The 17,463-nt window shown below is 34.4% G+C and overlaps 2 protein-coding genes across 2 annotated transcripts in view; one reads left to right on the top strand and one right to left on the bottom strand.

Annotated features, from left to right (window-relative positions):
• The window catches only part of LOC109861290 (mite allergen Eur m 3-like), a 14,595-nt gene extending 8,897 nt beyond the window's left edge, over positions 1-5,698 (bottom strand). The window contains exons 1-4 of the mRNA XM_020440868.1: positions 5,583-5,698; positions 4,028-4,101; positions 3,767-3,864; positions 3,514-3,655 (exon numbers count right to left, since the gene is read on the bottom strand). Coding sequence (XP_020296457.1) covers positions 3,514-3,655; positions 3,767-3,864; positions 4,028-4,101; positions 5,583-5,631 — 363 coding nt within the window. The 5' untranslated portion in view covers positions 5,632-5,698. The remainder of the gene's footprint in view (positions 1-3,513; positions 3,656-3,766; positions 3,865-4,027; positions 4,102-5,582) is intronic.
• LOC109861128 (transcription activator MSS11) overlaps positions 1-17,463 on the top strand; it is a 131,717-nt gene that overhangs the window by 23,229 nt on the left and 91,025 nt on the right. The window lies entirely within an intron of this gene.

The raw sequence follows: 17,463 nt of genomic DNA, 5'->3' as shown, positions 1-17,463 counted from the left end.
AGTCCCACGGTCGGGGTTGGTAGACGTACAGTATGGGGTAGGTTGACTAAAGTATAAGAAGTAAAGAAAATGTTATTAACAACTTAGTGGTTTAATACAATGGCAAAAAAGTTGTTTTATTACAAAATATTATTTATCTTTTTTTCATATTTTAATAACAAACTAAATGATTTCTTAACACAAATTATAATGATTATATGTTTATCAAATGTAAACAAAACAAAAATTGCTTTTGCAACAATACAGGTAAAATTTTTTAATATTTTAATTTTTTTAATATACTTTGAACTTTTTTTATAATATTGGTTATAATACTTTAAACTTTATATCAACAAAAACTTAGAATATTAAATCATAAATACCTATATATGTAAATTTCTTGTTTTTAATTTTTACTTAATTTTTTCTTAAGTCTGAAACACAAGTTTTACATTTGTAGAATAGCAGATTACTTTTTGCACAATTTAAATCGGTCCACATCTTGCATGAAATACACTGGATCCATTCTTCTCCAGAAACACTTTTTGAATACAGTTTAGTACATTCAACGCACATTGCATCATCTGCCTTATTAGAAGAACAATTAGTATTCTATAAAACAAGTTAGTAATTAATCATTATTCAGTATAATGAAAATTTAGTAAAAACTGATATCATTGGAGTTGGTTGTCTAGTTAGTCATATAACTCCAGACGTTATTAGCCAACCAGCCCCGAACGATCATTTTGTCTTTAATGCTCTATCTTAACCTTAAATTAATTATATATAAAAAAATTACTGCTTCAATAGTTTGTTTAATAAACACACTTTAAGATATTTCTTTAATATTTATCCTATCGTAACTATACAGCATGAGAACATAAAATCTTCAAGAAATAATATTTACTTACGCAGCTAATTTTTCGATAAACGCTGATAATTCTGAAGTAACGTGCGATTACGGCGTAGAAAACAAATGAATAGCATAGTAGACGTGACTTGTTTCTATAGAAAATTTTTCCGCGACAAAGCACATATAGGTGCAATGTTATTAACAATTAGTCTACCTACCCCTATAGGCAACTAGCCCCGGTCTCTTCTACTATCGGCGAAAATATATGGGTTGTTGCACTTTTGACCGAGTCACGTTCTCACGGTTGCAAGTAACATAACCGAATCGATTTGACTGAGTATGAGTGTATAGAGAATCGATAAATTTTAGTAAAACGTCTGTTAGCAACTGCACTATGTATATTTATTGTCTAATAAATCGTTGATTCAAACGCAGTGGCGCGTGCACATGGAAGATTCGCGTCGAATCAACAAGTATTTTTTTTTTATCGCAGAAAATTTTCGCGTGTTGTTCGCGCTTAAAGAATTGCAACTTGGGTTTACAAGTTTAAATTTTATTACTGAATAATAAATTTAATTATTGAAACTTTATTACTGAATAATATGTCGCATTTTATTAAGTTTTTTATTTTTTTCATTACTCGTATTTACGGCTGCAAAACAAACAATGTTACAGATGTTGTACAGAAATAAAAACAAATCCGCTGCTCGCTTAACGTTGCATGACGCGATCGCAATTAGATCAAATTATGGCTGATACGTTCATTGTGAGTTAGCGATATTATATAGGAGTAAGTTAATTATCCTTAGGAACGAGACAGAGTAGATTAAATAAATATATAATTGTAATTGTGTATAATAAAGTAACAGAAGACAAAATGTGAAACGCGGATAATATTATTACTTGAAGGTCATATTGTGTTGTTTCTTGCAAGGTTCTTTGCGATCTCGGCGTCTTCAACATGTATAATGTACGATGACGAGTTATTATATTTTATAGATCATTGGAGAATATAAAGTGCGATTTTATATATACAAAATAAAACAACAGTAGTTTAATTATTATGTATATCAAATATAAGTTTTATTTGTCACACGTTAATCTCAATCTGATCAATTAAGATTGATAGATAAGATATCTATCTGTTAAGATAGATATTGCGTACTTCTGAACTAAATAATACAAAGATATATACTTTTTACTACTTCTTACTATATATACGTTTTACTACAATCATCAAAAATACAATTATCAAAAATTTATGTACATAATAATTGATTGATATAGAAAAAGTCAGTCGTACATTCTATGACTGCGATAGCGTTAGAATATTAAAATAATTTTAACATTTTACAAATAAAATTGCAATTAAGTATGTGATTATATAACAGTCTGAAAATTGCAAAACAATTTTGTCAAACAACAAATAATGATAATTAAATCGCGATAGCGTTAGAATATTAAAATAATTTTAACATTTTACAATAAAATTGCAATTAAGTATGTGATTATATAACAGTCTGAAAATTGCAAAACAATCTTGTCAATAAACAAATAATGATAATTAAATCGCGTTANCGTTAGAATATTAAAATAATTNTAACATTTTACATAAAATTGCAATTAAGTATGTGATTATATAACAGTCTGAAAATTGTAAAACAATCTTGTCAATAAACAAATAATGATAAATAAATCAATATTTAGGAGATATATGCTTTTCGATCTAATCAATATGTAAAAACTACATTCTTTTTGATCCAATCAATATACGAAGATACACGAGTGAACACAGTCGGGAAGTCAGTGCGTGCACAACCTACCGACCACGATACAATTCCGACAAGTTTTCCATTAACGGTCAGTGGACCGCCCGAATCACCCTGTAAATGAAGAATAAAATGTCTCTTTAATGTTATAAAAAAAAAACCAATTTGCGCATACACAAAACGTTTAAGTCTCTCGCGTGGTACGACACAATTTGTAAAGTTACAGATAGTTTTATTTATTCATCGCTTATTTTTTAATTTCTTATTTATTTTATCATTGTTTTCATTATCACTCATATTGGGTATGTCAATTATTAATTATAATTTTGTAATTTTAATGTCACATTTTCTTTCAAGTTTTTAATTGTGCTAACTAATAGCACAATAGCATTATATCTGTATGTTGTGTTCATCTTTGTAGAAAAAAAAGTAAGGGAATTATACGAAATTTTAATCATACGTTATAACTTACGCTGCAAGCTCCTGTTCTNTCGCCCGTATTATATGCACAGATATGTGAGTCGTAAATATTGTGCAGAACTTCTTTGTATACTACTTTGCAATACTCCTGATTAGCTATAGAAATTCTAGCTTTCAGCAAATAGTGGGAAGACGGCTCGTATTCCTGTAATTTGAACGATCACAAAAGTGAATTGCAATAAATACAATAAAAATACATTTTTTTGCAAAATTAAGTAATTTTAATTACTTCTATTCTTCCGAATCCAGAAATTATCGCAATTTCTCCTGCTTCGATATATTTATTTCGTTCGGGCAGAGATGCGTATCCAATACCTGGGAGCACGGTCATAAGTGGCGTAGAAAGCTAAAAGAAGTTAAAATTTCGCGTTATTTATGAACAATAGCAATAGCATTAGAATGTGAAAAATGTTTAATCAACAAATAATTTACTATGAGTAATGCGATATCATTACGCCACGAATCGCCACTATCGTATTCCTCGTGAACAATTATCTCCTGAATAAAACGATAATATCCTGATTTAGCCAAATTTACTGTGCCAGCGACTAAATGCATGTTTTCAAGTTTTTGACTGTAATTAGAGTAGACATAAGTGACATATATTGTAACGCTGTTCTTAAAATGCAATCTATGCGCGCGCGCGCACGCATTACATTACGATAGGGTTCAAAAAATCACTTACTTTTCAACGCAGTGAGCAGCAGTGACAACGTAATAGGCATTAATGAGAGATCCGCCACACAAATTGATAGTATTATTGAGTGTAATAATTAAGGCAATCTGTAAATAAAATAATTTTTTTAATGTTTGCAGATTTTAACTAGTATTAAATATATACTAACAATTTTCGATTTGAAAAAATATGAAGTGTAGCTCTTGCAGAACGCAATCTGCGATACAAATATCTTATTTGAATAAAGAGATAAAACATTTTGTCTTTTACTTGATATGGTATTTCGCTGGGTTGTACCCTGTCGCCATTTACTATTCGTCCTCCAACTTTGTCAAAGTCATCGCCTGTTGAGAGAGATGCAATATTCAATATGTGTGTGTGGATGCATATAAGTTTAAGCTTTGTCAAAAAGTTTAACATATTTTAATATAGTTCAACAAAAATGGCATTGTACATAATTCACACATAATAACTATCAATAAGTGTCTGTATTATCATTTAGCTTTTTATATTTTGTCACTATTTATTTTAATTTTAAATATTTAATTGTTATGTACTACTGTGTATTTTTTGCTTACAAATTCTTGCAAAGAATTATTATTTGTTTCTTGTTTTCATTTGATTTATATTATTTATCGACAATATTTAGTTGATTATATTCAAATTTGACCAATTATAGATGTAGAAATAGTGTTTCGTTTTTCAAACGTGTAAAATCTTCGTAACAATTTAGAAGCTTGTGAAAGTGTACAACTAAGTAGTAAGGTCGAGCTTACATGTCGAATGTAATTGTAATTATACACGCACACACATATGTTATTTATTTATTTTTTCTTGAACATGTACATTAATACACGTGGAGATTTGAATTAAACTTTATTCAAAAATTTACATTGGATGTTTGATTTCCATCTCGAATATATAAAATATTTAATTTACGGAATGCGGGAACTCCAAGTTTGACTCCCGGCCAAGATGTTTTTTCGCAGTGAAAATGTTAAATTTCGTACGCGAGTACATTGAGTATTTCACACATATGAGATGCGAACCAAACATCCAGTAAATTTTTAAATAAAATTTAATTCAAATCTTTACATGTATTAATTTAAAAAACTTGTAGAGTGGGAACGGTCAATGTGAGCTTAGACACAGTTAGCAGTATGTATATAGTATGTATTCTTGAACTTCTCTTTATTTAAAACAGTTAACGTTTCTCGATCCTTGGGTGGGATCCTTTTCAGAACTACAAAGAATAATTAAATAAATAAATTCATTTGACACGTACAATGTGTGTCACGCACATATTAGACACAAAATATAACACGTGTTTTTTTTTCACGAGAATGAACGTTGTTTCTCGTTACAACGTTGAGAGTAACAACACGTGTTATATTTTGTGTCTAATATGTGCGTGACACACATTGTACNTGTCAAATGAATTTATTTACTTAATTATTCTTTGTAGTTCTGAAGAGGATCCCACCCAAGGATCGAGAAACGTTAACTGTTTTAAAGAAAGAGAAGTTCAAGAATACATACTATATACATACTGCTAACTGTGTCTAGGCTCACATTGTCCGTTCTCACTCTACAAGTTTTTGTTTTACAAAATTGGAGTCTTTCACGTTTTTGTATTAATTTACACGTAAAAGAAAAAAAATAAATCGTATATAATCGCACGTGTATCTTATCGACTTTAATGATTAGTTGTAAAATCTTTATAATTTCTTTTTNTATTAAAGATTATATGCTTATGTAATTCATAGTGTACATAATGTAATATGTAAACACAATTACATTTGTATCGCTGATCGATTCTACTTACACTGAGAAAAGGATGCGAGACACAGAAGAAGTAAAGCTGAATAAAACATCTTGCGAACAATAGGCACTATGTTGGGCAGAAAGCAAGTCTTTACTTATCATATGTCAGACAAAGAATAATGAGCTTTGACATCAATAAAATAATTAATTACATTTACTATCACGATTAAATTTCAAAGCGGATTAGATGATATCTGTGATTTTGAAAGTATGTTCAATATTTTTTTCATGTAAGATGCGTTGGTTAAACATAGCAGTATGTCTACCAGTATGTAAATTGTTTTTAAGAAAAAAATAAATAAAATAAGTCGTTAAATTTACATATTATCTGTTTTGAATTTTTATGTTAAAAGTAACAAACACAAATTGTCTTTATTTCACGTTTACTTACGTTTACTTCAGCAAAGTAACGAAGGAGAAAGAAATAAATTAAGCACTTTTCTGTCTGTGAAGAAAACCGAATACGTATGACGATCGACAGTTTCAAAACTCCTCGAAGTCGACTCGGTTTTCGAACCACGTGGTAGCTACGATCAGAAAACACGAGCCGTTTTGACAACATGAAAAACAGCCAAGCTAATCGCGCAAAGTCAAAACTGGCAAACAAGTTTTAAATCAACGGATTCCTTACATTAACGTATTCTATAATAAATGATAATGTGCAATTATTGCATATCGCGACAAGACGCAGTTTCGAGGTAAAACTAACAATAAGAGGAACTGCTTATTACTTTTTTTATCACGATCTGAAATACAAAATGCCAATGGAGAAATCGGTCCACACAATCAATATTACATATATATATATATATACATACACATGTACGTATACACATATGTGTAGAGTGTTTTTGACCTCTTGAGAGGATAATAACAATGAAAGGTAACTTTCAAGTGTGTTTATTAAATTCACGTTCCTTGTCGTGTGTAACGGTTAGCAATCAAATGTATAGAACAAAAGAAAATAATTAAAAATACAACATGATTAGTATAATTAGTACATGATTGTAAGTAATTAGTATGACTGTAAGTAACACGTCTAGAACTCGATTTTTTCATACTCCCGATAGCTATCCTCCGGATAAAGATAATCAAAAAAATATACTTTAGATAAAGTTCGAGAACTTGTCAAAGGTGAAGAAATTGGGCATAGATGCACGAAGTTGTCAGATTTTTCAACAATGCGTATTATATAGTGCAATCGTTTCTTAAATATAATACTTAAAAAATCTTGCAACGTGCCGATAAGACAGCGGAGACATCGTTTCTTTTACGATGAAAGTTAAACACGCTTTTTTACAACGCGGCAAGCGGTGTTTTGAATAATGTAGCGCTAACTTGGATCTTTTAAATCTTAACGCCACATCATCTTTAAACGCATCATAGAATTATACATGTTACATCCAACGCTGTAAAAAAAATTACAACGCTCGCAGCAATATTGACATTGTCGCGTTCTGATGTTGATGCCCGATATCCAGTTCTCAAAAATTCTATCGAAAAACGGCGTTTATATTGGAAAACTCGGTTTGCAGAGATTGTACAATTTCGAACGTACACATACACCACGTGATATAAACATAAAAATAACTTTAAAAATTACGCTTTATGGCGAGCGAGCGCAAATCGTACGCGATAATTCCGACGGGAATTTTACAACGCTTTGACGTAATATCATGTTTTTTCATTAAAAATATGATAAACGCGTATTCGGTGAAAAGATGATTAACCTTCTTTTTTTTTTTACGAGACCCGATACACTTGGGAAAAACCTGTCAAATGAATCACTTAATTTCAAAAATCGTCGTTGATTTCAATCTCTCCTCGTTCCATCTTGTTTCCTTACGCTCTTTTTTGCTGTGTGTTATACATAGCATATTCTGCTAGATATTTTTGATATATCTGAACTGTCGTTCGATGTGTTCAAAAATTAAAATGTAAATTTGATTATTTAACAGAATTTTAATGAGATAGTATTGAATATAGAAAAAGTTCTTTCTTTAAAAATCAAAGCAAATTATGTGAGGCTTGTGAAGCTCGATTCTCAAGGAGAGACAAAAGTTTGCCAAGTTCTTGGCATTTGTACACTTCACTTCGTCGAGCAGATCTAATGTCGCTGCTGAATACGACTTGTCCTGGCAACTCTATCCTTCTTCATTCCGAAATCTTGATGGACAGCCGTGAGAACAACGTCTGGATGCCAAGGGCGTAGGAATCGATCGATTCTCTCCTCCTAAAGGAATGCAGTTTGACTTACGATGATTAAAATCACACTATTGTACGAGGACAATTACGCTGTCGTTACATTAATATTTTTTAATAGAAAAATACATACAATATCTTTTTGTAGAAAAATAAATAATGTAACAACATTTCTTCTTTATGTTGTATGATAACGTGCGATCGCGAGTTACAATGCCTCATACGTAATTTTAAATTTACTGACAATTAAAAGCAGCACAAAGTCGAAGATTAGCTAATATTTAGATAATGCACGACAATTTCGCGATCTTGTGTTGCTCGCAGTTTGACCTGAAAGTGCTGGTGGCAAAGTAGGAGAGCGATCGATCCTTGCCTTTCAAGTGAGCGATATTGAGAACCGCTGCTTTAGAACTCACCTGCGTCCGATGACCTCACATTCGGAGCTTTCATCATGAAAATAGTGAAAAATATGTCATTTATGTATTTTTTTATACAACTCTCGACTCGATTTGCGTTGATGTATCTACATAGTCATAAAACTATTTAAAATTCTCGAACTGTTCACTCTGTTTTCCCGAAAAAGAGAAGTAGAGATGAACGTCAATAAGAGAATAGAAATACGTAATTATTTGATGATTAATTGATACAGATGTACATATTATTTTTATCTGGTAGAAAAGAGACGTAATTTTGAAATATCTTGACTTTTATTTTAAAACAACACACATGAGAAGATTATTATCATGGTAGTTTTATCACATACGACAATGATACCGACATTTCATAGACAGATTATTATAAATATATATATATATATATAAAAATTTATTTTACACAGATGTCACTTACAAGGATATTACAAAACAGTCACACTTATGACGTTTACTTATTCTGTATAAATGTTACTAGCATACTGCTTCGACCTAACTAGCGCACAATCCGACTCGTAACTAGCTAAACTCTACTCAAGGGCGGTTTTTAAGTTAGAAAAAGAGTTTGAAATTTAAACAGTACTTTGTATTGTTAAAAGATGGGCCGTTGTTTATTGATGAATATATCTAGTCCCTTTCTCTTGCCAAAACGTTTAGGAGTAACAATGTTTGATGCGTTACTCTGCAGATGTATTAGTTCTAATAGTTCGAATAAGATAAAGTAAGAGCTCGGAATTCTTCTGATAATGTGTGTTCACCAGGTCATATAATAGTATTTATTGCAATAAAAAAACAGCTTTCTACAAAGTTTTGAAGATACTAGTACGTAAGATACAGTATTTTCTACAATAAAGTTGATTTTCAAAGTTATAAATTTATTGCTTTTCCAATTCTTCAATATGGCGTGTGTTGTAAAATGACATAAAACACTCGGCACAAATTACGATCAAAAGTTATGGCGCACAACGTTTATTTAAACGTTTATTTTAAAGTTTGAAGAAAAATAGGAAGAATTAGTGGCCTTCTGCCAAATCTTTCACCATTATTCGCTTAAATTGCACTTGTGTCGCACGTGCTCTTCCATTCTATTGGACGAGACGTTTTCAGGAACAAAGAAAATATTTAAATTGCTAAGATGCTACGTCTTGTAATCGTGAATGTATTAACGTGCTGATTCTTCAATTTAATACAACGATATGTACGTTACTTTTCTCGATTTTCTAGAATGTAAGCGAATTTTATTGGAGTGATAAAAATGCATGAGATTTAAATGCAAAATGAAAATTTTATATTTAATATAAATTATGACGTTGCACGCAATTCGATTTCGGACAATGCGCGATTGTCAAATGTGATTGACAAATAAATAATAAATGATTGACATATAAATAACAAATAATTAAGTTGCTATTTTTTCTTCTTATTCAATCTACGTAAGGTAACAGACGACACATGTGAAAATGAAGAAACTTCACTGTCACTCAGCAGTATCTGAAATAACAATCTCTTCAACAAGTGTTCTATTGACAGTCAATAGTTCATCTCTGCGTTGTGCTGAATAAAACATAACACATCACAAACTTTGTCAAGCATATAGTTCAAAATTGATTTTTGGTTTTATATTTTCTTCGTGATGTTACCGTTTCACTCAAATTATTTAGTTTATCATGATTGTGACTTTTATATTACTACATTGCAGCGTAATTATATATATATATATATATATGTATAGACTGGTATATAAAGAAGCATATCATCGGAATATGACTTTTGAATCAAAAAATATTTATTTACGTGAACATAATATGTTTTCTCATCATTAGCATTGTTTGACGAGATATGCCGCGGATTATTGCAGCCAGGTTGCAGATATAGTGCAGTATCGGAAGGAAGCTAAGTCGTTTGTTTTGCTTATCATAACGCGATAGAAAGAGAGCAAATGTACGTTTGCATGATGTTGCTCGACAAAAATAAGAAGAGAAAAAGAGAGAAAGGAAATGGGGAAAAAGAGCCGTTGCATCTCACTGCATTTTTATTCTCCGTTTATACGTATATGTATATTTCCATGTCGTATTCAAAATTAGCGACAATTGCAGTCAAGGCGCTATCATCGTCGATCTTCTGTCTCACGCGCGTCCTCCGTGCTTTTGAATTCATTAAACGCGTGCGAAAATTTCACTCGGAAACGTGCGTCTTTTGCGTGCATTGGTCGCTGTATGCATATACGTATAATAACACCGTGGTCCTTATCGATTACGTCGTATCAGGTGCTCCGCGCATTCTTCCGCGAGGAAGGGTAGCTGGTGTGCGCGCGCGTTCAAGTTGCCGGGGGGGGGGGGGAGAAACACGCCACCGGGCTTATTCAAATTTGCAACAAGTATCAGTTCGATATGCTTTCGAGACATGGAAGCTCTGCACGTAGATTCCATAACGTTCTTGTTACACAAAGTTAGCGAAGCTCCTCCCCACGGTGGACGAGATATGCATGCACGTCAGCAGCGACGGATTCGGAATTTCAGGAGCTTTACACGGTGACTTTGCGATCGAATTTTTTATCGCGACGTTGCACGAGCGTCATGAAAAATGAAGACAGACGTTTTGGAAGAGAAGTTGGGGAGAGAGAAAGAGAGAGAGAGAGAGAGAGGGAGAGAGAAAGAGAGAGAAAGAGAGAAAGAGAGAAAGAGATACAGAAAGTATACCGATGTGCATACGTTGGCACGTTGAATTCGTGATAAGACGTAAGTCATGTTTTAAAACACGTATACAACGTCAAATCGAAGATCTCTCTCTCTCTCGAGCAAATTTCGTATGTGCATTTGCAATCTCGCCCGATATCGATACGCCCGTATCCTTCACGTCAGACGCATTCGATAGGGGAGGAAGTCTATATTTCTCACAGATATTGTATATTAATAACACCGCACTTTATTACTCGAAAATATTTCTCGCGTAAATGATTGGATCGCGTTAGACATGACGGGGAATATTCTCGCGAGGGAATAGTATGAAGCTCGCACAGAGAACGCGTATCTCTGCAGAAAACGAGCTTTCGATTCTCTCTCTCAAATCCAATATGTCCGCGTGATGGATTCTCGTTCAATCTACAACTGGCGAGCGCGGGTGAGACTAATCGCGTTCCTTGCACGTTTTCTTCCACGGCATCGTCGATATCGCGCCATTATTCGATTCATCGTGTATCGATAAATCTTCGAGACCTCGCCTGGAGTTCTTAATCCAAGAAGCTTATCGGGCTCGACGTCGTCGCGTTCTTTAGGAAACGGGAACGTCGACTTTCGTCACCTCCCCCGTCGTGATTAATTAACACTTTAGACGGACTTAACTTCATTCTCTATCGCAGCTGCGTTTCGACATGTTTCTGTATCATGTTTAAGTAAAGTATTATAACATTTATCTAATTGTTTGTATATATTGAATTTTGTTTTTTTTTTATTTATACGAATGTAGATAAATGTTAATTAAATATAGCAATTTTGTATTTTGACTCATTTGTTACAATTTACGAGATATCCAAGTTGATTCCCATAGACACGTTCTTGCTCAGTTATATCCTGTGTTATATGAAATTCTGCGTTATTTTACTCTTGTTAGCGACAACTTTTTAACGACGTAATCTACTACACACAGGCGCCGTGTTGAAGCTAAATACGATACAGCGTAGGCGCGCAACACGAGACCGCAAAGGATGATAACTCTCTCGGGCGCGACAGCCATAATCAGCCGTCGGCTCTCGTAAAGAGCGCACCACGTTACATTGCAATGGATCAATCATCTAATACCGGCGGTGAATATCGCGCGCGTACACGCAATTACGGCTCAATTCAACTCAAGAACGAAATAATTCATTTCTTCGATTAACTGTAATGAAAATTATTCACATTCTCGGATTAATTAACCTTTTCGCTCCGGGACTGGTCCATATATGGACCAGCAAGAAAAGCGAACGTAATAGATGTTTGTAAGGTCAATTTAATGCACTAAATTTAGGAAAAAAATTGAAAAAAATCCTGGTTACTTCTTTGACCTTCAAAATTAACTTTGAAGGGGGGGGGTAGCAGGTTATTATTAACTTTTTCAGCTAAAATGCGAGGTCAATTTTAAAGGAAAAATCCCCGGAGCAAAAAGATTAATTCGCGTCTGCTCTTATTTTTCTTCTTTGTTACAAGAATGTACATACTATTGCAGTATAGCCGCCGCGTGATGTGTTCGGGACGCAATCCCGATGTACCGAACTCGACGGAGCGACTCAATAGAGTTATGCGCGTCGTAACTCTCGCGACACCTTCCCTTTTCCTCCGGAAGATGAACGCTATATTTTATACGGAATTAGTGACGGAAAGACGAAAACGAAGTGCCGGATGTTCGCCGTAACATCATTTCCTTCGCCTTTCCTTGAAATGCAACGCAATCCAATCCGGAGATTGGGTATATAGTTAAAACCATTCGTTTCGCCGGATTTCGCGTCTCTGTAATCTTTCTCATTTCTTAAAGTGGCCCAACCTCAATATATTATATATATATATATATTTATATGAACGTTATGAGCCAACACGACGCGCTTCTTTACGTACGTAAACGCGTCTCATCTTCGTCTCGCGGAGCCGACGAGAGAAACCAACAACGAGATATCTCTTTTTTATCGTTATATCGCGCATTTTTCCGCTGTGATATTTCATTTCGCGTATTTGCAATTGTCGTTCACCGAGAACTTTTATATTTTCCAACAAACTGCCGAGACACGCCATTCGAATTTGCTTTCGCATTCAGGCGAACTTTCAAGTTCGCGCAGAAAAAGAGTACGCAAAAGCATGAAAAGAAAGTAGTTTCTCGAGTGTGGGGATAAGTTTCTCGGCGAAAGGATCTCTTTTCAATAAAATTAAATCGTACGTTCACACACACCTACACACACACACACACACACACACAGACACACAGGCACACACGATAAATATGCAAGTGGCGCTTGAACATTACGCACGCGCGCGCGCGCGATACATTCTGTTCGTTCGCGTGAAAAGCAAACGGAATCGGAACAGCCGCTTTTAACATTGAAAGTGTAATGCGGAAAGTGCGTTTCTCAGAGCATCTCTCTTTCGATCTTCCTCTTCTCGTTTCTCTTCTTCCATCTCTCGATATCGAGAGACTTTCTTCCGCGCGATAGCACGTTTTGCGTCTGCAAAGCTCGTACTTCGGGGAGTCGTGAGATGGATTTCGATGAACTCAAACGATTCCTGTTCTTTGCTCGTAACTCGGGGCATTGATCGCTTGCCGAGCGTGGAGGGAAAAGTGATATTTTCGAGCAGGAAGAGCGTTCCTTTCAGATGTCGCCGATACAAGAAAGTTTTCCGATAACGGAGCACGCGCGAAAGAAGAAGCTCTCGGTGCTTCTCGCGCGTCGCGGTCGAAAAGACAGAAAGGTGTGTTGTCATCTTTATCTATCTCTCTATCTCTCTCTCTCTCTCTTTCTTCTTACTTTCGAGATACATTCCGCCGGAAAACTTGATGAGAAATTCTATGACCGCGATAGCGCCGGCTGTAAACGCGGCGCCACGACGTGCTTCCGGCGTATCTCTCGCGTTTTGCGTCTCCGGGAAACTCTCCGCTCTCCATTTTTCTCGCTCACACGTCACCCTCGCCCGGCGCGGGCTTTATTTTCGCGCTTTTGTGTCCACATAGCTTTCGGGCTATCATCCGACATAATCGCGTGCATTTTGTCCCGCGGTGTTGTACCTACTTTCATCAGCGAGACGCGCTTAACAAGTTCAATGAGCACGAATTACACAAGGCTTTTTCTATTTACTTCGGCTTAATTTGCTTCTGCGCATACATACAACTGTGCTGTATTAATTTTTTTTTTTTTATCGCGAGAAAATGTTTCTCGTTTGCTGATGAAAAACAAATTGTCAATTTTTTATACGGCTTCTGTGAATTGGCGAAAAAGAACGATCGGAAAAATCGTTATATTGGATGTAATAAAAATTTGCCAGACACAATAGGGCATGCCATAGACCGTGTAGATACTAGATGCTACGTTGTATATGTATATATATACATGCGTGTGTATATGTGTGTAAATGAGTAGATATATTCTGGAATGTGAAGCGGCTCCTTCATTCGAGCATGTCACGAAAGGAATCCGCGTACATACCAGAATGAAGATGGATGTTGTCAGAGATCGAATATATATTTGAAAAACTATTTTTCATATTTGCGTGATGTTAGACGAAATTTAAACACGACATACATATATTCTCTTGTGTAGTATTTTGTGTAATATTTCTTCTTCAAAAATGTAAAATACGAACCAATATTTTTTTCGAAATGTATTTAAATATTGACAGAAACGCATAGTTCGATTAATTCTGACTGATCGCAAGTTCGTTTTTTTCACACATTCACACAAGTCGGTATATAAATGGTATATAAATGTCATAATTTTGATGTGTCATTGAGAATTTCAACGCAATATATTTGTTTGCACTTTGATAATAATTAATTTGGTGGAATTTGTGTAATAGCGCATGTGTATGTGTATATGTTATATTCAATTACATGCGATTTGCATTACACGTATTACATGTTTGCGTTGTATTCATCGTTTATTAAATTTATTATCAAAGAACGTTTGTCGTGTAACAAAATATACGTATTATGTATAATAGATACTTCATGTTAAATATTTATTTTACCAGTAGGTTGTCAAGACGCGTTTTTTTTTTAACATTATAAGTTGAAATGTAACGTATCAAACTTGTAACATGTCAAACACAGAATTTAATATCATATATATGTGTATGTGTGTACATCTCTTTGATAATGACATACAAAATTTTGAAAGCTTCAATGTTGTGTTTATTGACGATACAATTTAGACATTATAAATAATGTATGTGTATATATAAATATACAGAACATATACAGAAATATATTAGTGATATAATTCAGGCGGAATTGAGGCAAAATTATTTTTTTTTTTTTATTTTATCAACATTACTCTACGGGTAACTCGTAAAAAGACCTCGTCTGTGTACTCGGCTGATCGAGCTTGCGCAAGCTCTACAAGCACCAAACTATATTATCGGTAGAAGTCTTCTTTACCTACCTAGGATTTCTCTCTTCTGAAGACATATGGTACTTGACTGTATTTTTGGCTGTATCGGCAGAAAACGCGAAGTTTCACACAGAGCTGATTTGCACAACAGTAAATATTTATTAAAAAATCAAAGATAAACAAATAAAAATGTCAATACGTGCAAGAATTAATTATGCAAAATTGTTAATTAATTTATAAGAACAGATTTTTACATTATCTTCGTCATTACCTTATCCATGGAGCAAAATTAACTTAAGAGCTTTCGTAGAGAGGACGCTACAGAAAATTGCACAGCGAGCTTTTTTTTTACACACAAGTGTTCTACGGAGTAATACAGTCAAACCTCGATAACTCAAACCTTTATAACTCGAAAACCTCTATAAAAATTTTGTTTATTTCCTTCCGCTCTGCGGAAAGGAAAGAAGCACTTTGATAAATTGAAACCTCTATAACTCAAAGATTTTTCTCTTCTCTTGAGATTCGAGTTATCGAGATTCGACTGTATCAGTATTTATTTAGGAAAGAACATAACAATTGTGCAATTTAACGTACAATAGATATTATTTATTTAAAAGTAATTTATATAGTAATACAATATAATTAGCAATGATTTTTTTATTTTATTACTTATCATACGCAAGATATGTATACTTTGCAATTAATTTATAATCCAATTTTATCAGGTTTATTGTTTATTTCCTACAATTTTTGTAAAGCGTACTCTCGCAAATGCTTACGTTGAATTGGCTTGAAATTATCTCCCTCGCTTAAACCGACTATAATTGTACGCAGAGTCGTCGATTCGAGTCGATGCGCGATTCTATCAAGAGACCTCTACAGAAGAGCTAATTGGCCGGTCAGACCTTCATTGTATGCCCGTATTCCGCTGTTGCGACAATGCAATTTACATATACGCGGCGATCCATTCACCATCGAGACCTCAATACGCTCAGGAAACGCGTAAGGATCCCCGTCTTTTGAGAAGATTCTCGAGTTGCCAGTTATTTGTGTTTGTGAAATGGAAAGGAAAAGAGATAAAGGAAAATACGGTCGTAGAAGTTTTGGGTACGTAACAAGTGTAGTGTGTAGTTAGCGAGTTTCTAGTTACTGAGAGATAAAGTTGAATTCTTTTCGATCACGCACGTGTCATATTCCAATTTTTTCTCATTAATCATCGAGATGTTGAACGTCGAGAATTATTGACAATTAAACATCACATTTTTCTCTCAATCATTGATCGCGTCGAAAATTTATTTACAACTCAACGCTGGCAGCTTATTACGGATTTATCGTCCCAATACAAGTCAGTCACCCGATAATCTCCGAGTAACGCACGACGTAAAAATCTAATGCGCGATTTATTATTACGGCGCGGTGTGTTTTATCGCTCCGGACCGCGTTAGTAAGCTCCACGTGGAGTGCGCTTTGGCAGACGTAAAGATAGAATCCCCAAGGTACCGTCTGATCTATCTTCTGCCAACAGTTCTTCCTGCCCCGCGTTTCTGCCGCATATAACCACCCCCGTCGCTCTTATTTATTTCTTTCCGACGGCGCAGAAAAATTCACCGCGATTCCCAGATCCTTCTTTCGTTTTAGCGCAATCGCGACTTTTCGCGATCAGAACGCGACGAAGAACCTGTCGATTCGACAATAGATCTTTTTTTTTTTTTATAGATTCTGTTTCCTCTTGTATCTGGTCTACCGAATGTTTGTTGTGAGAAAAATAACGATGCTGTGAAGATTACTGCTTGTGTAACATTGAAAACGTATTTTTCGTCTCGCAGGGATTGTCTCGCGAAGGTCCTAAAATCGTCAAACTTATTTTTTCACGCATGGAGAATCAAAACTTTTAACGAACCGCGCGATGTCCCCTTGTACACTTTCGCTACACAGTTCCGGAGAGTTTTGTTAATGACGGATCTTTCGTGGAAAGAGCATACAAATTGTGTCCGGCAGTGGAATTGTTTTTTTTTTTTTTTTTTTTTTTTTCTTTTTTTTGACCGTTTATTAATATCAGCAAATTGACACTTTTCGATTTGAGCGTACATTATTTTAATTAACAGGATGAAATGATTTTTCAGTGGCACGTCTTTGTTGAAAGTAATAACTTTCATGAGAATTTTCATTAAATTGAAACG

Source organism: Pseudomyrmex gracilis, unplaced genomic scaffold (genome assembly GCF_002006095.1).
Source record: "Pseudomyrmex gracilis isolate BER0280 unplaced genomic scaffold, ASM200609v1 scaffold_8, whole genome shotgun sequence".
NCBI classification, from domain to species: Eukaryota; Metazoa; Arthropoda; class Insecta; order Hymenoptera; family Formicidae; genus Pseudomyrmex; species Pseudomyrmex gracilis.
Note: the sequence above shows the minus strand (reverse complement) of the source record. Positions and strands in the feature narration are given on the sequence as shown.